Below are 22,069 nucleotides of genomic sequence, written 5' to 3'. Positions count from 1 at the left end.
CATTAATTCACACCTCTTCTATTCTTAGACAACCTTAGACAGGATTCTGCTGGGTATATGGACACACACCTGGAAGGACATATGAATATTCAAACTAAAAATAATAATCCATCTGGCAAATATTCAGTCATTCAAATAAGCTTAACTGAGAAACTAATGAGACTGAAATCATGACCTACTCTAATTATAATTTCTTATAATAGTCTGAAATATTGACGTCAGGTCCCACCTACATGCTGCTAATGACATTCTGCTTTGTGTCATGCTTGGGTGTTCTGTTGTTTCAGTGAGCTTTCTAACATTTCCTCCTTACCATCCTTAGGCCCCTTGAGCGAGGAGCTCCTTACAACTGCAAAAGACATCATTCAGTTCTGTGGTGATAAATAGTGAAAACCTGTAGAACTAGATGGTAAAGTGCTGCAAGCAGCTTTTATCACTGTAATCTCACCTGTTTTATTAATTTTATGGATTTTTTTGTCTTTTTAACTCATCTTCACTTAGTTGTGCATGCATTATCTATGCAGTTCCAGCAGAATGGGATAGAACATACAGCCTCAGCTGCAATAGGAATAATAAGAATGGTTACTAAATCTGTCATTAATCTCTTGTGAATACAAAGGGACTTTTGGAAACTCTCTGAACATTCTGAAACCACATGCAGTTCTATTTATACAACTTTTAAAAAGACTATATGCAGTCTGTCTTCTTTTATGAAGTCAAAGTAATTTCCTATTTACACTGCAACCAGAAAAGAGATTTTTCTTTCAATAGAAAACCTTATGATGATGTCATCTCTCTAAAGATAATAGATATTACAAATAAACTCAGATCTTCTTGTGTTTATATTTTATCTTGAATCATCTATTATATATAATAAGATTACATAAAAGTGAAATGTCTTTTTTTAAATAAAGAATATATTCTATCATTATACTTAAATGTGAAATAGGAAAAAACTTTTGTATGTCATGAAACACTGATTGCTTTCCAGTTAGATTTCTGCAATTGTGTCCACTCATAGAAGTCAGTGGAAAAATCTGGTTGTTCAGAATTTGTGGTGTTTAAGCCCCCTTAAGATACAAATCCAAATATTATTTTATATATTATATTGTATAAATTTTATGGCTAAGCACGTATCAGTTGCACAGCACTACTCAATTCAGGGCTTATTCCAGTTGAATGCACCATCCTCTTAAGGACAATGGTGTACATTTTATAAAACAGTTTAAAATGATAAATTACTGCTAAGAACTAAACTAATGATTTTACTGCTGAGAAAAAAAAACCTGAGCTTGTCTTATGCATATTATAATTAATAATCCCATCTCACTACATTCTTATGATATGCCTAGTTTAATCCTTGGCTAATTAGAATGCTTCAGACTTAACCTTCAGGCAACATTTAAGCAAAATCTTTCTTAAGCTGCCACCCTGTACTTTACAAGGTGAAGAACAGCAGCCTCAAGAAATTAACACCTATTTTCAATGGAATGTCACTTCAGCAATTAAATGAACTCTATGACCTTAATCCTGCAATACTTTAGCTCGAGAAGTTATTTAACCCAAATCATTATGGAATGATTGATTTCCAGTAGTCCTCCAGCACAGAAAGGATACACCCATTCCAGCTTAAGCCTCTTGGCTGGTAGTTCTACTTTTGCTTCCAAATTGTAAGATTCCACTTGCTCTTTGGGCATGTACATGGTAACAGGACGTCCACGAAGAAACATTTTTACGTATCCTTCCTCTACAAAAGGTCAGAAATGTTTAATGTTACACAAAAAAGCCATTGGGGAGAATTCCAGTGCTCCTCCATCCCTTCCCACATAACAGTTTGGTGCATTACAATTATAAAATGACATGCAATCTCAAACTTAGAAATTTAGCAGGTTTTTTTTTCCTAAATCATAATCACTAAGCAGACTTTTAAAAAAACATATGAAGTCCCTTCTTCCTCTAAATATTCTGAGTAGCAGAATTAGAACTAAACAATGTCATGAAGAACTACAAAACAGAAAGGTCTGAAATTGAATTTTTTAAAAAATGTTACAATATTATGGTTTTTAAATATTAAAAATGAAGGGGAATACATCAAAGATTACAATTAACGCAGAAATGCCACTTAAAATTAATTTTATTTTTTAATCAATGTTTACAGTTGAGCATCAGCATCTAAATTATTTTCCAACACTCAGTCGCATTCTTTGCATCCCAGTGTAAAGATATGCTTTACACTTGATACAGTGTTAGAGATACATTCGAAATAAGGAACACAAACAATTAGTAAGAGGAATCATGCTGATGTACATGCAGAAAAGATATGTGCTTTAAGAATTACTAAACATTGAGAAAAGAATGACAACATTGAGAGCACATTAAAAGAAAGGAAAATGACATACAGGAGAGAAGCTACAAAAACTCAATTGGCTGACAGAAGTAAACATTTCTAGAAGAAAATACTAAAAGTAATCTGTTGAACTGGTAAGAAATATTTTTGGGGCAGAGAAGCAGAGATTAATAACAGATCTGGAAGTACTGACTTGGGGACTTCATGGGGCTTATAAAACTAGGAGATCTGGGAAATGCCATGAAGGTCTGACTAGGACTTTTGGGAAGTGGCAAGGCCAAAGTGGGTGTCCTGTGAACTTCTGATGAAGTTTGTCCAGATTCAGAACGTGCTGGCTCTTGCTGCTCCATCGGCAGATCAAGGGGTTCAGCCTTGTTCGCATGCGAATCAAGCAGTTTTGGAGTCAGTGACATCTGTAGAGTTACTAGACAGAATAATCGTGGGCACAGAGGAAATGGAAGGGCAAAAGTAACAAAAATCATGTAAATGAAAAAAAAAGATACAATTTAGGACTTTTAAATTATGCTATGAATTTTTAAGTATCATTACAAATATACCACTATTTTTTAAATTTGAAAGCTAAGGCTTTATTTTAATTTGAAATATGCATATGCTACAAATCCTGACTAAATTAATAAGAATTATTGATTGAACAAATAAACATCATAGCAATGCTGTATTACCTAACTAGATGTGTATTTTGTCTTTACACTAAGTTATATGGGAAAGAGATCTACCTGACCTGTCAAAGTTACAGTTAGGTCTCTCTAGCTTCATTTACAGAACACATACATAAAGTGAAAGCAACAGAAAACTTAATGCTAAAAAGAAGAGATAATAATGATGAAATAATGGTGACAGAAGGTTGGAAGTTCAAGATGTTTGTTAAAATGATAGAATATTGGAATTGTTTTAAAAATCTACTCCAATATAGCTGTATTGGAAAATAAAATAGAGGGTAGAGCATTAAATAGCAAAGCATTACAGCACTATTTGTATGCGCATGCAGCATCTATTTAATGAGCTTCAAACACGTGCCAACACTGCTGATGCTGGTGCACTGGAAGTCAACAGATTTTCAGCAATGACAACTACTGGCTGTACTTATCAAATGCTGTGAATGAACCAAAGTTTAATTCACCAAGCTGCTTTTCTCATCTGAAGCTTATGGGACTCATAAAACTTGCATTTAGCCATCTACAGCGGGAACATTTGACCTAGTCACACCAGACTAGGAAAACAAACTACATCAAGTATATTACAACAAGTATATGAACTATGCCTTCAGAATGTGTATATGTCCTCTCCTAACTGTAAAGAGGAACTTAGGCTGACAAGGTCAAGTACAGAGGTCATACTGTGTACTTATTTCTAACTTCTGGTAATATTCCATCTCTACTAGTTTTCGTTCCTAACCCAAATACATTATCTACACAATCAATCTCCTCTTTTTCATACTTTTCTTAAGTAAGTTTATAAGAAAGCAGAGTTCTAAATGTAAAGATACAGATGTAAAGACAGACAATCATCAAACTACAAAGACAGACAAAGAGTGAAACTTTTAGACAAATGTATCTTTTACATCTGCAGTTTTGTAAATTTCATATTGTTGTTGCATAAACGAACAGTTAATGAACTGAAATAAGAAGGACATCAATGCCAGTGGGATCTGCAGAGGAGACCACCACTGATTGCAGGTATAAATTTGTACAAAGAATACACAGAGGTAGAGACTCTCTAACAGACTTTGCTTTGAGAACAAACATTTTTGCTTTGTGAAATTCACATTTATTGCAAAGCTGAAAGACGCTGATTAGTGGAAAAACTGTTAGGATATAGCTATTTCTAAAAAGCACATAAATCTGTGATCAGATCACAGATATAAACATGCATCAAAAATGTGCATATTTACGCTACAACTTAACTAAAGCTTTAGACACCAACGTGGTATGTTTACCAATGTAACTCTGCTTTATGACACTAAGCAAAAAGCAACGAGAAATTAGTTGTAGGCCTAGGTCTGTTTATTTAAGATTCAGAAAAATCTACAATCTACTCAATAAGTAAAAGCAAGAAAAAACAAAGGCTTCTATGATCATGTTAGGCTAACAGCAAAACAGCCAACAAAGGGGCAAATTCTATACAAATTTCAGCAGAAGTGCAGAATGCCATTTCAAACACAGTGAACATCCACGTGTTGCCATATAGCTCTCTCAACATTTTTTTTTAAATTCAAATTCTGAGGACTAAGTCCACAGGAATGTAAATTATAACCCGTTATTACAATTAAAGTGCACCTGAGGGTTATAATTCGGTAGATTATATAATAAATGATATAACATTTTGTTTCACTCAAAAGCACTAGAAAAGTTTTAACATTGCAAAATGCACACAAGTTAGAAAACAGCTGTATATATAGTGAGTTTTTATCCCACCAGAGCCATTTTGCTTCGAGAGCTATGAGGTTTTGGAAGTGAAGCCTACCTTTGCAGTGTGTCACACGGCGCTTCCCTTGTGATTACAGAGACAGAGACAGAAGGGCTAGATAAAGATGTGTTTGAATACAATAACTCTCTAAATACCTGCTCTAGAGGCTGTCCAGTCTTAGTCTGCTGCAGGCTAACCTGGGGCTTGACAAAACACTGAGCTATACACTGAGTAATTACCTTCTAAACCTCCTTCCTCAGTTAGGGGCCTCTGATTCTACCATTAAAACACTGGCTCAAACTCCATTATGCAACCATATACTTAAGTAAAATACCAAGTATAACCTTCTTGGAAAAAATATTCATTTCAGTAGGAATTTTGTCTAGGTGAGAAGGACATCAATGTAGTGTCACATCTGTTTAATTACTGACTTTATCTATGGGAAAAGTGGCAGAAGAAAAAATATTACAACACCTTTTTTTACATGGTGTAAAGGAAGGAGAAATATTAGGCAAGGAAAGCATATTCTGTGCAAATCAGAAGTTTTCCTTTTCTAAACCATCAGTTTTTATGGAAGGGACATGAACCATGAATATATTGTCACTAGAGATTAAAGTGCTTATTTAATTTCATGTATTATTGACTTCAAAATCAGTTACATTAAACCTTGAAATATGGCTTAAAAGCTTTATTGGATGCTGATCAATCCGTGCAGTAAACAAAAGATCTCCAACTTTTTCAGCTTAATGTATGATTACTGTCACAGAACTATGCATAAAAATAATACAATACATCTGATAAATCAACACTTTTTTCCCCTTCCCTATTTTGCTAAAAGGAATCTTTATTTTAGTTATTGTTGACTTTTCAGAACAAAAATCACTGCTGTATACACTACTCAGCTTCATATTTTTAAGACTCTTCAAAACTTTTAACTGCTTAATGACAAGAACAAACACTGCTTTCACTTACACCTACTATTTCACTTTCAAAATCTTTCAGCAGGGATAATACCTAAGTTGGAAAAAATTGAAGTGCTTTTCAAATTAAAGAGAGATTACCAAAACTGTAGTAACAAACCACCTTTTTATTTGTAATTTGACAAATTACATTACAAGGCTTTGGGACAGATGTAGCAATCTTTAGAGGAAACTGTTTTATGATTAACATGAGCTTGGCACTGCTTTAATTACCAAAACCTTAGTATTGCTTTGAAAGAGAAAACATATATGGAGTAAGAAGACATGGTCTTTTTTGTCCTTGTCTTCTTACAAAGAATATCAACTGTAAAATAAATCTCTAGCATCAATAAAATCTAAAGTGAACTGATCAACTTTTTAATACTATATCAGCAGCAGCCTGTAAATATCATGTTTAGATTCCCAATACCAATTTCTAGGCAGCCACAGAAGAAAGGGGGCTAGTGGGGGAACCCAATCACAGTTACTATCTGCTTAAAAATTTGAAAAGTTCCTACCTGCACTGAACATTGGTTCCTTGGGTTTGCTGTGAAAATAATGAAGAAATTACTATTTTAAAAGCATGCACATACAGTCTGCACATGTATATGTACAATATGACATAAAACTAAAAATAAAATAAATTTTTGTTGAATGTATGTATGAATAAAAATACTTTTTCAATTAAATTATTTACAAAGTAACTCCCCAGGCAAAAACAAGTGAAAACAGTAAACATCCTTGATTGCACTTTATATTCAATTCTCATTACATTCTCAAAATTATAGATCTTCCTCTACTAACTACCAAATTCTCTTCTTCTGTGAAGTTAGTCAAATTACAGGAGAACACAGAAACTGGCCATGAGCAGCTGTATCATTTTTGGTTTCCAGCCTGAATTTAAGGAGCAAATCAAAGTTTGAATCCTGCTTTTTCCAAAGACTTCACATAAAACATGGAATTGCCCCGTTGTTCCTGGGTGAATGACAGTACTTGATAAAACACAGAAAGCGCATAACCATGATTAAAATGTCTTCTACTTGTCACTGCACAGCTGCCTGCAAGACAACTGGAAATGGGTTTTTTCTTTTTGTCTTGAGAAAATATTTGGGAAAACTTGAGGGGAAAAAATATACAGCAAGTTGAGAAGCTCTCTGGATAGTACTACCCTGGCCAAAAGGAAAGAATCTTTGTTAAGAAATTTGTTTCTAGTCATTTGTTGTTTTTGCCCTTTGCCCCTGTAAATCAAGTTTGAAAGTGTTGTTTCTGATGAAGAATGGAAGGGACACAAAGTTATTTTATGCACTTATTTCTCTTCCCAGTTCTCTCTTTTTTAATGCAATAAAATTTTTGAAGTATAAGATAACTGCTCTAAGTTTCTTAGGGTGATCTCAAAATGGGTGAACCCCCCATCATTCTGATGGAGAAATGCTGAAATATGGAGTATTCCTAGAGCTTGATGCCATCTCAACACCCTCTTCTAGACTGCAGTGGGCAGTAAGGAGAAATCAAAAAAGGAAACAAGACTGTGTTGGATTTTTGCACACAGGTTTTTTAAGCATAAAAGATTCTCTCTCACTAAAATGAAAGATGTAGCAAATAATTCTATTGTATTTCTCCCTTTGCTTTAGTTTGACACTTATATTGAGAATAATACTTTACTTAATGATAAACCCAAACCAAACCAAATTAATTCTGATTCTACTCCTGATTTAGCAACTTTCCATAATATCAGCCTTTGTGTTAATCATGCATCAAAATACATGCTTCAAGCTGGCATACACAGCCAATGTCATTTATATAAATAGAATGATGTGCTGCCATTGTAAACACCAAGATGAACATTTTCTCTTACAAATGAATATATTTTTAGAAAACAAAAAAACTTTATGGGATGAAGCATTAGTCAGAAATGCTGCCATATTAGAGACCAAACAGTCCCTAGCTCTGAACAGACCATGCTGACCTATTCAAGCTAATCAGGCAAATGTGAAAGGCTAATTCATGACAGTAATAAAGCAAATCATCTGTACTTCCTAATTATACAAACCCTAACCACACACAGCTCAGAGCTCTGACTACCCTTTTCCCTGAACTTGAGTCACATCCTACTTAACTAGCCCTCAGGAAGGCTTACTCCTGGCTGATAGCTACAGGAGTAGGGACACTTCACAGTAGCATAGGAGATTATGGTCATCTCCTTATGCTTAAAGCTTCTTGAAAGAGCTTTCTATAGCATTCTGGCTTTGCATAACAGCCTACAACGCTACAGGCTTTCAAAAACAAAGACATGGAATATCTCAAGCTGGAAGGGATGCAAAGGGCTCAAGGATACAAACAGACTGTGAGTAGATGGTCAGGTTAACACACTCTTCCTCACTCTTTCACACATACAGTCAGCTTTCAGGGACAGTCTTAGTGCCAGTGTACAGAATCATCTTTTTCCTTCCCATAACTCTTGCTTTGTATTTTGCATGGTTGCTCAGTTTCGAGAGGAAGCATGAGGCAAGTCTTTAGCCAGCCTCTTCCACAGGATAAGGACACTCATTCTTCAGGGAGGTGAAAGCTGGGGTGCAGAACAGGCTGCATGGGACAGAAATGAGGGGAAAAGTCTCTAACCATACAATGACTGTTTTCACAGTGGTGCCAACATCACAAACACCAGTTGAGGTAATCTAACACGTGCTCTTGATTAGTTCCTTGGAATACTTGCACTTTATTTAACCATTGCATGCCTTGTGTGCTGGACCTTCTCCCCAAATCCTACGTGAGTGATTTCAACCCTTTGTGGCCTAACAATTGCAAAATGACATAACCATTGAGTTTCTGTTGAAATAGTGTATAAAAATTAAAAATGCATCTCAAGTACAGCAGTCAACCTTAGAGGAAAACCAAAACATTTTGCAGATAACCATTATTTTGTTGCAATGTTTTTATTTGTCGGCTATTTTGGAATCAATTTTCAAGCATACAGTATATCTATATAGCTCATAGAAGTCATAGCTTTCCTTAATTTAAGTGAATAAACTAATAGTCTCACTTCATGTGTTTAGTAGCTTTAATATATAACTAATTTCATATAATTGTCACCTTAAACAGGTAGCAGGATCAGAGATATATCCATAAACCTGACTTTGCAAAGCACTGTATTGTTTTAGATTTTGACCTGTAGATCTTCCACTGCACAACACACACTGAATTCATCTTTTGGGCACTTGATTTAATGCAAGTTTTTTATATAAAAATTTATATAAAAACACAGAGCAAGGGCACTGTAGGATCATGTTTGTTAAAACTTTTACAAAAACTTTACTAAATTACTACAGCAAATTGGATAAGCAATGAGATTCCCCATTGGTAGGTGAAATAATCACTTTTCATATTCCAGAAAAAAGTCTACCCATCTAAGTATAGAAACTAGGTTTTTTAACAAAAACTATCCATAAGATGTTTGTTTTGTTTATAGGAGATAAAGTTATTTTAATCAACGAGGTAATCACATAATGGCTGTTGATACAATTTGATATGTGTGAGAGTAGGAAGTTATACACAGATATAATATAAAGATGTAATATACAGATGTAATATAAAAAGCAAAGCCTTAGGAAAAAAATCCAACCATTTAAAGGAGATCAATACAGAAAACAGCAGCTCCATGCTAATAACTTCACCAAGGCAAAGTAGCTGCATGAAGTTACACACCATTGCAACACTTTACAGAATTTGCAGCTTAAATTAGAGTGAGCTGGCTTTTTAGCTGTCCCTTCACTGGTCATTATGGATTTTGCTTGGTTTTGCCTTTCAAACCTATCAGGCTCACTTGTCCCCAAGATTGTTGATGCTTGGTTTGCTGATTCAGATGTGTGCAGATATACATTCTCTACAAGGGTAGAGAGATTTTGTTCAAATCTGCACATGCAGAGAGACACTTTGTTCCTAAGTAAACTAATAATAGATTGCTTTTCCTCTCAAAATTAATATTTATTTATGGATATTATGGATTGCTACAGTAAGTTTTTTTTCAGTTACATTTGTCTTTTAGAAATCTTGAAGTACAAAAATCTTAGAAACAAAATAAAACCCACATCTATTAGTTATTTTTTCTTATAATTATCTTACAAAAATGTTAAGGGAAAAAAAATTCAGATGCTAAGATAGAGTCAAATTTCCATAAGTACCAGAAGGCCCAGTCCTTCGTAATTCTGTTGGCTTATCAAAACTTCATTCTCATGCATAGATGCAGAATGCAAAGAAGGTATTAATTTGCGTAAATATTACATCTTCCTTAGTTACAATTTTATAACATTTTCTCTGAGAGTATTTAAATTTTTTCATTATTATTTTAATTTTCTAAGCCTTTCACTGAATCACAGGTCAGGTTGGAAGGGATCACAGTTGTTCACCTGGTCCAACCTCCCTGAGCAAGCAAGGTTGTACCAGAGCACATGGCACAGAATTGTGTCCAGATAGTTCTCAGATATCTCCACTAAGGGAGACTCCACAATCTCTCTGGACAATCTTTTCTAGTGCTCAGTCAGTCACCCACATGGTAAAAACATTTTTCCTCCTATTTCTGTGCATCAGTTTCTGCCCGTTGCCTCTACTTATTGCTTGGCATTACCAAGAAGAGCCTGGCTCCATCTTGACACCCTCTGCTCAGATACTTGTAGACATCACTGAGGCTCCCTCTCAGTTGTCTTTTTGAGGCTGAACAGGTCCAGCTACCTCAGTCTTTCCTTGTAAGAGACCTGCTCCAGTTCCTTGATCAACTTTGTAGCCCTCTGCTGGACTCACTCCAGGAGCTCCATGTCCCTCTTGTATTGAGGAGCCCAGAACTGGACACAGCACTCCAGATGTGCCTCACCAGGGCTGAGTAGAAGGGCAGAATTGGATGGTTGGACTTGATGATCTAAAAGGTCTCTTCCAACCTTGACAATTTATGATTGTTTTTAATTGGATCGCCTCCCTCAAGCTGCGGGCAATGCTCTTCCTATTGCATCCTAGGATTCCACTGGCCTTCCTGGCCACAAGGACGCACTTGGACACGATCCATGGACAGCTTGTTGTCCACCAAAACACCTTCTCCTTTATCCATGCATGCAGGTCTCTTGCCCACTTTTTCTGAGTTCTTGCTCATCTGGATGCATGGTTCTTGAGCCTGGAGGAAGTGATCTTTGAATATCAGCCAACTCTCTTGGATCCCTCTTCCCTGCAGGTCCTGTTCCCATGGGATTCTTTCTAAGATTCTTGAGCAGGCTAAAGTTAACTCTTTTGAAGTCCATGGTTAAAAACTTACTTGCTGCCCTGCTTCAACCCCTCCTGGTACTGAACTCCAGCTCTTGGTCATGACAACTAAAGCTGCTTCCAACCGTCACATCTCCAACAGGGCCTTCCCTGCTTGTTATCACAAGGTCAGGCAGCACACTATTCCTTGTGGGATCTTCCACTACCTGTGACAGGAAGTTGTCATCAATGCTTTCCAGGAACCTCCTGGACTGTTTGTGCTTTGCTGTGTTGCTTCTCCAGCAGATGTCCAGGTAGATAAAGTCTCCCATAAGAACCAGGGCCTGTGACTTTGAGGCTGCTTCAAGCTGCCTGTAAAAGACCCCTTGCACTTCCTCCTGTTCAGGCAGCTTGTATCAAACAGCACAAAGACCCACTCTTACTAGTCTGCCCTTTTATCCTAATCCATAACTTATTCTAAGTTCCATAGTTTGCACACTTGCTGTCTTGCTTCATAGCTGAAAACACAGGCCAGAAACCAAGCTATTAATAATGTAATCACCCATATTTGGGTTGTAAAATAGTACAAAACCAGCTCAGTCACTCCTTACTCAAGCAAATATGCTAAAGGATCATTTTGTGCCACAACATTGACAATGACTCGTGTAATGGCATTGATGCCCAAAGAGAGCAGGTAAATTAAGTTATTAGTCAAGCTTCATTAACAATGTGTTTTTGTGGTCACATCATCAGTGAGACAGTGAAACAGTACCATCAACACCATTTCTTGCAAAGGAAACTGCAATAGAACAGGTCAAGTGAAATGGCTGAAACTAAATTCTGACTAGGAAATACAGGAAAGAACTGCTTGACCTATACTGACAATACTGATGAACCTCAATGAAACAGCTATTTGTTCTAGGCTATCCTAAGTCTGAAACCCTGGGACAAGATATCCTCTTTTCTCTGTGCTGTCAGCAATACAGAGAAGCATGATCAAAGATACACAGAGATAGGCATCACTTCATTCTGCTTCATTGAACAGTACTTGCATGTAAACCTCTCTCTATGTTTATATTTAATCTGGCTGTCAGATCAAGGCATTCATAGTTCAGAGACTGGCTGGACATCAATCTACATGTGGGATGTGGTAACTGAATGCTTCTCAGCAATTGTTTTGGTTTTTCTTCCTCTCTCCTTCACTTCTTAAACTACCTTTATCTTGATTTATGAGTTTTCTCACTTCTGGTCTTCCTATTTTCTTCTCCCACTGGAGGACAGGAAGTGAATGGCTGTGTGATACCTAGATGCCAGCTGGGGTCAATGCACCATAATCAGAAACTCAAAGAAGTACTTGTCAGGAATATAAAGACGAAGGAAATCCATTAAGATATCAGAAAAGGCATGTTTAATAATTATGAACTTTCCTGGGAAACTCTAAGTTCTCACACTGTTCATAGTTTAGAAATAAGGCAAATAAATTTAATCTAAATATGAAAACCTGTTTTATTTCAAATGTCTTAATATATACTTTGGTCCAAGAATTGGAGCTTTGTAAAAAAAAAAGCTTCCAATATTTTAAACAAGAAAAACTAAGTTCACTAAAGAAACTAATTTCATTATTAGAGCAGGAGGCAGAGAAAGGGGATAGGTACTTAGATGACATTACCTTTCACTGTTCTTTTTACCACTAGATGAACTGCTGGTGGAACCAGTGCGGTTGCGACTCCCTTTGGAATCTCCATAGCTTTCCCTCCGACCTCCTGGGGACACACGCTCAGCTGAACTGGTTCTCTTAATGGTGCTAATAAAACAAGGAGCAAGTTTCACAGTGGCACTTGTAAAAGTATATATTCTACAATAAATATTTATGAAAAAATGTATCAAGTAGAACACTAACCCTAAAAAAATAACTATGATTTAGAAAAAATCTTAACTTGATTTGGTAAAGAGCCTATGTAAGAATTTTGGTGAGTATCTCGTGCAACAGAGACAAACATACTGCTTTTTCCTTAATCATAAAACAGAAGATGGGCTAAACCAATTTCATAGAGTAGTTGCAATCACTTTTCTGAGTCACATTTCAAATCTCTGACTACCGCTCCATACTTCTGAACTTTTGGATTCTCTTACGAAGAAGTGAAAGATTTAAAGAGAAAGTATTGCCTGACATTTCCAGCCAGACTACAGAGAATGCCAAAAGTATGTCAAAATTTGAACACAAGCAAGCTAACTTTGGGTCTTCATCCAATATCAATTACTCTGTGGTTCAAAGCTAGTTTTAACATATTCCAAACTGCAATTAATGGCGAGCTAGCCTGCATTTTTTATTGTTGACAAAAATGTATGCTTCCTAGTTACATCTATGAATAGATTATAATCCCCACATGTCCTGACAGGAGGTTTCTCCAAGGCTTAAAGCTCACCCTACCCTCTCACTCTTCAACCATCCTTCCCGCCAAGATAGCTATCAAGGGAACTCCTCTGTGACTTTATGGCACCCCTTAGACACCCAGCTCTCTGTGATGGAAAAATGGGAGCCAAAACACAAGCAGTGCTACTCAGTGAATTAAAAGAAGCTCATTCAGAACTTACACCTTATAGGAGACAAATTATTGACCAAAGCACTTCTCCCTAGAGCAGTGCTTCCTAGCAAAAGAGGGAGCAGCTAAGGGTGAGGCCCCAAAGCAGGTAATGCTTTACAGGTTGCTGCAGGCCCTTTGCAGCACAGAGGCTCAGGCAGCAGTACCAGCAATCACCCCCATGGCAGCAGGCGAACGACAGGACTCAAGCATGGTCTCATTTCCCCCCATTTCAGTCCTGTACTATTTTCTCCTCTGCAGAAACAACAATGAAAATATCCCCTTTAAGTTATAAAATCTCCATACTAAATAACCACCTTCAGCAGCTCTCTCACCCCAGAAACCAGGGACACCAATGATTGCTTTCCAGTTCACATCTCTCCACCCAAATCTCAACCACAACCTCCATCCCCCCACTGTGAAAACTTCAGTACTTGCTCCTTTAAGGCCAGCAGCATCCTAGTCACACTTTTTTTCATCCCCAGCCACCTCCCCCTTAGCCTCCATTCACCCTCAGGGATGTTCTGCTTACCAAAGTACTCATCTCATTCTTGAGGACTACTCCAAACCTCCCCAGCAGTCCCTAACAGCTATCCCTACCCTGTCATCTCAGTCAGCTCCTCTGGCTCTGTCCTATTTCATGTATAGTGTAAGTTGGCTCTCCATAACTAGAGGAACCAAGATAGACTTTTCTGTCTGATCAGAAAACACCTAGCTTAGCAACTGTACACTATCTGCTTTAAAAAAACCCCAAACTTATTTCTGCTCCCCCATGTCTTTTTACCAGCAAGGAGGGGAATAATCAACTCAGACTCAGCTACAGAAACGATGGGAACACCTGAACCAGAGTCTTTCTGGAAAGAAATGGCCCTTCTGAAAAGAAGCCAGTGCCCATCCAGGGCGGATCTGCATGTTAAGGTGCATCTCAGGCAGCTTGACAAAAAAACCTTCTGGTACATGCGATGGTAGGACAGATGTTCAGTGCTGCATTCTTGTAATAAAAACAAGCTTCAAATGATTAGGCTGAAATTAAAAAAATAGTGTTTCTGTGGAGAAAGCAATGTAAGAGAGCAAGCAGAATGCAAAATTACACAAAGACAGAACAGAATACATTCATAGGGGAAGAGAAAAGGCAGCAATAAGAATTTAGTTCTGTCTTAATTTCAGAAGTGTACTTCCTACACTAAACTAACATTATCCAAGCCATCTCAATGTCAAATGCATGAAAAAACCTTCTCTAGTAAATTAAAGAATTTACTGTTAATATTTAACTATTCTTTCCACATCTCATAACATCATCCAATTTAATACTGCTCCAGTTAAAAAATAAAATTTTGATGTTGAAAATGTTTATTCCAAATTAAATAGCTTTATTAGCATGTGCCTTCCACTATTAAATACATTAATTACAGAAACATCCTGTGTGATTTGTCAGGATCAAATCTTTATTTTGACATCCTTTCCTGGTTAGGAAAATTTCAGTGTAGGCTTATGTTGACGCATATTTTCTTCTTTAAGGATAAGAGGCGTCAACATCAGCCTACACCAAAATTAAATTAAGGACATTATCAAAGTATACTAATCTTAGAAAAAAAATAAGTTACAGAAACAATTTGAAACTAATTTTAATGTTGCTTGGGGTTTTATTTTTATAGCTGTCAACATTCAAAAGATGAAATGGAGGATAAGAAATGAAAGGGTGTGACTAAAATGTAGAAGTTTAATTCTATCTTCTTTCTGAATAATGAAGTCTCATATCAGTATAAAAACTACTTTAACCACAGGTGTAAAATTCTTTTAAACTGTAATGATTTATGTCCATCACTGCTTAAGCTAATTAGTAATGCTATCTTCAGACAAATTTTATTTTAAAATTTCAACAACAACAAAAGCCCAATGAAAAGTATTAGTTGGTGGCTGGAAACAAGGATTATAACTCCATTATATTAACTCAGTTTTGGCATTATACACATTTTGTTAGGTAGACTGTTAAACAGCAGTGATTATATCCACAGCTACAGTAGAGATACACTGTCACCCTAGAAAGAATTTTAAATGACAGAAAATACTCATTTAACTTACAGCTTTGTAAGAGTATAACTGGATCCCAGAATTTGACTTCCACATTAGTGACATGAAAGGAGAGCATTTGCAATTATTTAAGAAGATAACATTTAGTTGCACAATTTTTAACTTATTGAGACAGCAATGTCGTCTAATACTCCCATAATAAAATTATGTTAGTATGAAATAATGCAGATACTGTCACTGACGTTATTATTATCTAAGTTGTGTGATGCATTTATCAATGATGAGAAAGTTTTAGACATGTATTTCTGGAAATGTTAAAAATGGCAATAATAATTACAGTTCTATCATGTTAATGCTTTTACTAAAACAGCCACTTTCTATGTGTTGAATTGAAATGGAAAGGAAAAACAACTGAAATTCAACACTACAAAGCTATTAAGGATCCCTCACCTTAGAGCAGGCTTTTTCAGTTTGCATGCATTGAGAAGATTCACAGACCTGCTTAATCCAGATTGAGAGGTGCGTAAACAAAGCAGAATAAAAAGTGAATGCAACGATAAAATGTGGAAACAAGACATTTACAAGACTTACATTAAAGGACAAAATTGCATGCTTTCAAGATATGAAGTCACGTGCAAGAGTAAACAACAAAGTGCTTATTGACTCAGTTAGATGTTTGATCATTTCAAACCATACATTTCAGAACACCAATGTATCTTTGAATGACAAAATCTCAGCAGTGCCCCAACAGACTGATCATTTGTAAAGCGACTCAAAAACAAAACTAAAAAAAAAATTAAAAAAAAATCAAAGAGGCTATCTGAAGGAACACGACAGATGATCCAGCTAAAAGACAAAGACTATTAAAAAAGCAACAACAAAGACAAGAAAATAAATCCTCATATATACATACATATACCACTGCATAGCATGAATGTTTCAGGCAGTTGCATTACTGAATTGTGGTGAACAAATCTGGCCAAAATTAAAAAGATATATACCTTATTACTAAAATTACTTGGGAAAATATGAAAGCTTTTTAATAAAAGAAATTAAAAACCAGTGCACAATGCTCTTAAGACAGAAACTGATGGCATTAATATTTTGTCTAGCACTCATTCTGACCCTCATTTAAATCAATTAGAATGAACTCAGGAATAACATATGACTTTAATTTCATTGCGCCTCTGAGCAAAATGCACTAATAACTTTAATTGTTAGAGATATTGTGAAGTGGTGTAATAGTTTTCCCACCCTAAGTTCAATGGAGAGGGATTTCTTTTTTAATTTATATTCTAAATATTTTAAAACATTTTCTTTGAGAGATGAGTGTTACACAAAGCATTTAATTGAAGGTTTGATTCAGAGTTTGTGTGTGTGCCAGTTACAAACCCTCACTGCCCCCCAACATTAATTCCAGGCGACTGAACAATTTCCTAGGGGCCATGTGTTTAGAGTTTAGAAGAACAGGAATTTATCATATTAAAGTATTTTATTCTCCCTGCAAACAAAGCTCTTTATGTTTTCTTTGTTCCTGCTTCTTCCTTTTGATCTCCATTGTCAGAGTTTTGTGCCATTGTAATACTTTGCAATCTACTGGAGGAGAAAGAATGACTGATTGTCTCCTTTTGAAAGGCAAAGTATGTGCAAGCCTGCAGCCTGCACCAGCATCCCTACTGGGAAAGGTACTGTCTGCATTCTCCTCTCTTACTTTTTTTTTCCCCCCTCAACTCTTGGAAACAAAGCTATCCTAGATGAGTCACAAAACCTTAGATTTTAATAAAGAACACAAAACACCACTACTACGCACTGGCCAAATTCCAAAGACAAATTTAGTGTTAAGCAGCAAACTTCAAGCCACATTAAATGCCAGAAAAAAAAAGTGCAGGGGGAAGGGAAAGTTCTGCTCACAATACACTAATCTTATTTGGAATGAAAATTTCTAATAATTATTCTAAGCACAAAGTTTAGAATAAAACTATGGCAGCATTCAAAAAGCTGTTACTCAAAATAGCTCATATACTTCTAAATCACAGAATTAGTAAATATTTTAAAATTTCAATCAAATCCTCTGATGGAAGGTTTCTTGTGAAGATGACGTGGAAACACTTTTCAAAGCCAGGCAATTCTTGATTGTCCATCTGTGTCAGGTGATTGTTCAGCCCATCTCAGAATCACTCCAGCTCTCTGTTAGCTGGCTGGCACCCAGAGCTGTGTTCACATGGTCCCCAGAGCCTGAGTGCAGCAGCTCCTCTTGGTGCTTGACCACACTTTTTGGTCCCAGTATCACCAGCATCACCAAGCTTTCTATCTTGCATTTTATTACCACCATATACTTTTATAATCCAGTTGATCCATGTTTTGGATTTGTTCTTTTGTTTTATTCAAGGTATTTCAGTCCTTCCTTAACCTGGACAATTGGGTATTGACTGTGAGATCTGAATGCTGACGCAGGGTTTGGTGCCCTCAATTCTAATTGAACCCAGAGTCAGTTGAGGTTACTCAATGCTTTGCAAGATCTGGATCTAATTATCACATTAGGCCCTATAAGAACCTACTGATATCCAGAGATACATGTTTTACATAAGGAAAAGCAATATGCATAGAGGTTAAATGATTTGCATAAGGTCACTGAGAGAATATATGACAGAACTCAAATAAAAGCCTGCTAGTTCCACCCTTTCAGCCTCAAGCATTTTTTATTACCTCCAATTTTATATTCCTGCCAGAAGAAGTCATTTCCATTTCAAATATTAAATGGGAAATCAGAAAATGCAGTGAACTCTGAACCACATCTCCTTGGTAATCCAGCAAGGCAGATAAGCCATATACCAACCTGTGGGTTCAAATGAGTTAACCAACACATTTAATACAGCTATTGTATGAAATGAGATTGTGTCTGCACACATACCAGTAAATACTTCTATCTCTAAGCAGGAGAATGTATGGATGTACACTTAGTCCCCATGCAGACTATTTGCGTATATTTACATAAATAATGCACAACAAACTGTTTCAAGGGACAGACTGATGTCATTTCAATTGGACATCACACAGTCTCAACCCCAACAGTGCCAAGTGTAGGAGAAGAGAGGAATCAGAAAATATTTGATTGTAAGCTCTCTTTTCATAAGGCAGTAAAACATTTGGTAAAGACTTAATTCACCTGAACTTTCTCTTGCATATATGGTCACAGGTAATAAAAAAAAAATGGAAGATGCTATTTTTTACTATTTATTTTCTAGAAGATATTTGTCAGTCTCAACAGCAGATCAAAAGTTTAGAAGATGACTCAGCAAAAAATATTTTTTCCCTTTCTACTGTTGTTTTTAACTTTCATTTTTCAAACTCCACCAACTTTTCAATTGTGCATCTGTGTTGTATGGAAAAACTATTAAAAGCATTCACGTAAAAATTAAGTTTAAAAACATTTATAAACACTTAATACTATTTACAGCTGTTGTGTCACATGATCATATTTTGGGCTAGACAATACCTACACGACAAATTAGCCAAGTTCTGGAAGCAGTTATAAGAAAAGAGCACTGCCTAGCAGAAATCAGAACTAAAAAAACCTTGAAATTTCCCACCATCTGTAAACTGTGCAACATGGAGAGAAGCTTCCAACACAAATAAACAAGTCCTACCCCTTGAAAAAGGAAGCTCTTTGATTTTGCTGATGTATTTCCATTACTGTTTTATGCATAAACACATGCATTTCCTGAAGGTAAAAGGGTCCAGTATAAATACAAAGTATGATTGAATTCATCATCAAGGATGCATAATGAATTATTCTACTTGACTGTATATAAGAAAGATATTTGGAGCACTTACTGTATTATCTTCGAATACTGAATATGTGGAATACCATTTACTATACCATTTACTATAAAACCCTGAAATCCAACCAGTTATTTCAAGGTTCTCTATTAAATGATTACAGAATAATTTACCAAAAAAATGTTTTGTACAGTAATTAATCAATGAAGTTCTTACCACTCCACTTTATTCCTCTTGAAGTACATTTATAGGCAAAGCATAGAAATGCGCTTTAATATAGTTTAATAAAGGTAATAATAAAGTACATTTTCACATTAAAGACACCAATACAGAATTTTAGAGCATTTGAAAGGAGCAATAATTGTACAGCACCTGAATTTACAACTGCTTTTTCCAGGACATGAAACAATCCCACCCTCCTAAGCACTCTTAATAAGTGCTCACCTATTTCAGCAAAACTGTCCATATATTTTTTTCTTTTCCAAAACTGAATACACATTTTCATGCTGCATATTTAAAGCACCTTCAGCCTAGCTTCTTCAGCAATGTGAAGAGACAAAGCATAATAAAAGGACACTAAATACTTGGCCTGTGGAAGAATTTCTCACACAGGAATCAAGACAGTCTAAAAATACTCCCTAATGATGCTCTCTAAGGACTTTCTCACAGGCATTCTGGGTATCCAGGCTGCACGTGGGTCAGGTGGAAGGGATACAGGCTGCCACTTATCTACAGGGTCCTAGGCTAGGATAATGCCTACAAGGCAACACCAGATGAAACACCTGAACTACATAAAGGCCTCCATGAATAGAGAAAGCATGAGTATAATCCTGAGCTGCACTTCATCCACCCTACTCTGGGGCAGAAAGTCCCATGCTGAGACCTAGAGACAGAGCACAGACTCAGGAATCACACCCTCTGTACACAGGTGAAGTCTCCCAATTCTTGTATGTTTTATAACTACTAGTTGAAACTTAATTAGGAGAATGAAATTATGATAAATATTAAGAAAAAATAATTTGTGAAGAACAAATGTGGTTTAAAATTCAGCATGTACTAAATAGTACTCCTTTGTAAACATTAATATCTCCCTTTTCTAAAAGGAAAATCTTTCACCCATCTTCAAACTTCTACAAATCTAATAACGGAACAGCTTGGACAGTATTTGATTTCCTTCTCTTCTGTTAAGGGCTGATTCAGACCAGCCTGCCAAAGCCTACAGCTGCAGCAAGCTCCAGCTCATAGGAACTGACAGGAGTTCATTTTTGTGACATAAACAAATATGGTATTTTCCAATTTTAATTGTGCACAATGTAACTTCTCTCTACTCTACAATAACAGAACCTGGAGTTTCTTGAAAATCAGTCTCTTTCAACACAGTAACAAAAACTGGCATATCCTTAGCCACCATTTCCCCTTTGAGGAAAAATTCTTTTTAAGAGAGAGACCTCAGATCTTAGCAGGTTAATGCTCCCATCGCTACAACTTACCCTCCCTCAGAGCTGACAGCATCATCACTATAAAAAGATGAGGAGACACACAAAAGAAATGTACAAAAAAAATCCCCCAACCTAAACCCCAAACCCCACACTATTATCTTTTACACACATACCACACAGCAGATTAGCACCACAATTACTGCAACATATAACTTGAACTTGCTTCACCCAATCCACTCCATTCCTTATGAACCAGATATATAAAACATTTAGTATATTTAAAAACAGCTACACACAAAGCAAATTGGGACAGAGCAGTAATTTTTAAAAGGGCTTAATACATGCTAATGATAAGATATCTAAAGATGGATGTTTCCATTTGCATAAATATGTGCTAGGCATAGAATTTTCCTCCTCCCTAAGATGCTGCTAACCCTGTGCATGCAGTTTATATGATAATTTTGTTAGTGAGAGAAAACCACCAAAGATAACATACTGATTTGCAATGATAACACTGTTTTTCTGCATACTATATATTTTCTACTAGCTACTCAAAGGATTCTTGCACCACTTTTCACATCGTGTTGGGCAGCAGCACAGTAGAAATGCTTTATTCTCTCTATGCTAAATGCTTAAAAGCAAGAAATGTACATAAACCAGTAAGACCAAGCATTGTGCATTCTTTCAATACTCATGGCAATAACCTTAATTGCAATTAGAATGAATAAATTAAAAGCTTCTTAGAATGAAATCCATCTCCTTTTCTTTCCAAACTAAATATTTAGTTTGCTGCTTTGCAAGTAAGAAAACCTACATATCTAGCAGGTTAAGACAGGAGCTATACCATGTTTTCAATTCCATGGTTCTAAGGTTTCCCATAGACACCTACCTTTTTGCTGCTGGTGTTACAGTCTCCTTTCTGCTTCCTGACGGAGAAGGTAAAGAGCCACTTGGTTTCTTTGGTAATACAGTTCCATTGTTAACTGTAGTCCTTAAAGGCAGGGTTTGAACCAGTGGTCTTGCTGTAAAACAAGTGTAAGATGAAATCATTGCCTTCATTTTCCTTTCTGTGTTTTTTCTTCAGCAAACAACACTAAAATATTTTACATTTTCCATGTAGTGTGCCATTTTTGTGTCACTATGGCCAAATTCAGCATAGATGAGGGTTTTAACATTGAGGAATTTAAAAACAATATTATTATTATTATTATTCATAATAATAATAGTCCTATCAAGTAAAAACTCTGTCCTAGATTAAGGAGCTTAGTAGTAAGCACAAAA

General features: G+C 36.1%; 1 protein-coding gene across 7 annotated transcripts in view; it reads right to left on the bottom strand.

Moving 5' to 3' along the window:
• Positions 1-22,069, bottom strand: part of EML1 (EMAP like 1) — a 122,281-nt gene that overhangs the window by 25,520 nt on the left and 74,692 nt on the right. For 2 of the 7 annotated variants that reach the window (XM_077180684.1, XM_077180682.1), the window contains exons 3-8: positions 21,678-21,810; positions 16,020-16,067; positions 12,626-12,760; positions 6,252-6,280; positions 4,832-4,858; positions 1,618-1,747 (exon numbers count right to left, since the gene is read on the bottom strand). In XM_077180684.1, the coding sequence (XP_077036799.1) occupies positions 1,618-1,747; positions 4,832-4,858; positions 6,252-6,280; positions 12,626-12,760; positions 16,020-16,067; positions 21,678-21,810 (502 nt within the window). The remainder of the gene's footprint in view (positions 1-1,617; positions 1,748-4,831; positions 4,859-6,251; positions 6,281-12,625; positions 12,761-16,019; positions 16,068-21,677; positions 21,811-22,069) is intronic. The other 5 variants (XM_077180683.1, XM_077180685.1, XM_077180686.1 and 2 more) reach the window with 5 other exon arrangements.

This window comes from Agelaius phoeniceus, chromosome 6, assembly GCF_051311805.1.
Source record: "Agelaius phoeniceus isolate bAgePho1 chromosome 6, bAgePho1.hap1, whole genome shotgun sequence".
Classification (NCBI taxonomy): domain Eukaryota; kingdom Metazoa; phylum Chordata; class Aves; order Passeriformes; family Icteridae; genus Agelaius; species Agelaius phoeniceus.
The sequence above is the reverse complement of the archived record's forward strand: the minus strand, read 5'-3'. Positions and strand labels throughout refer to the sequence as shown.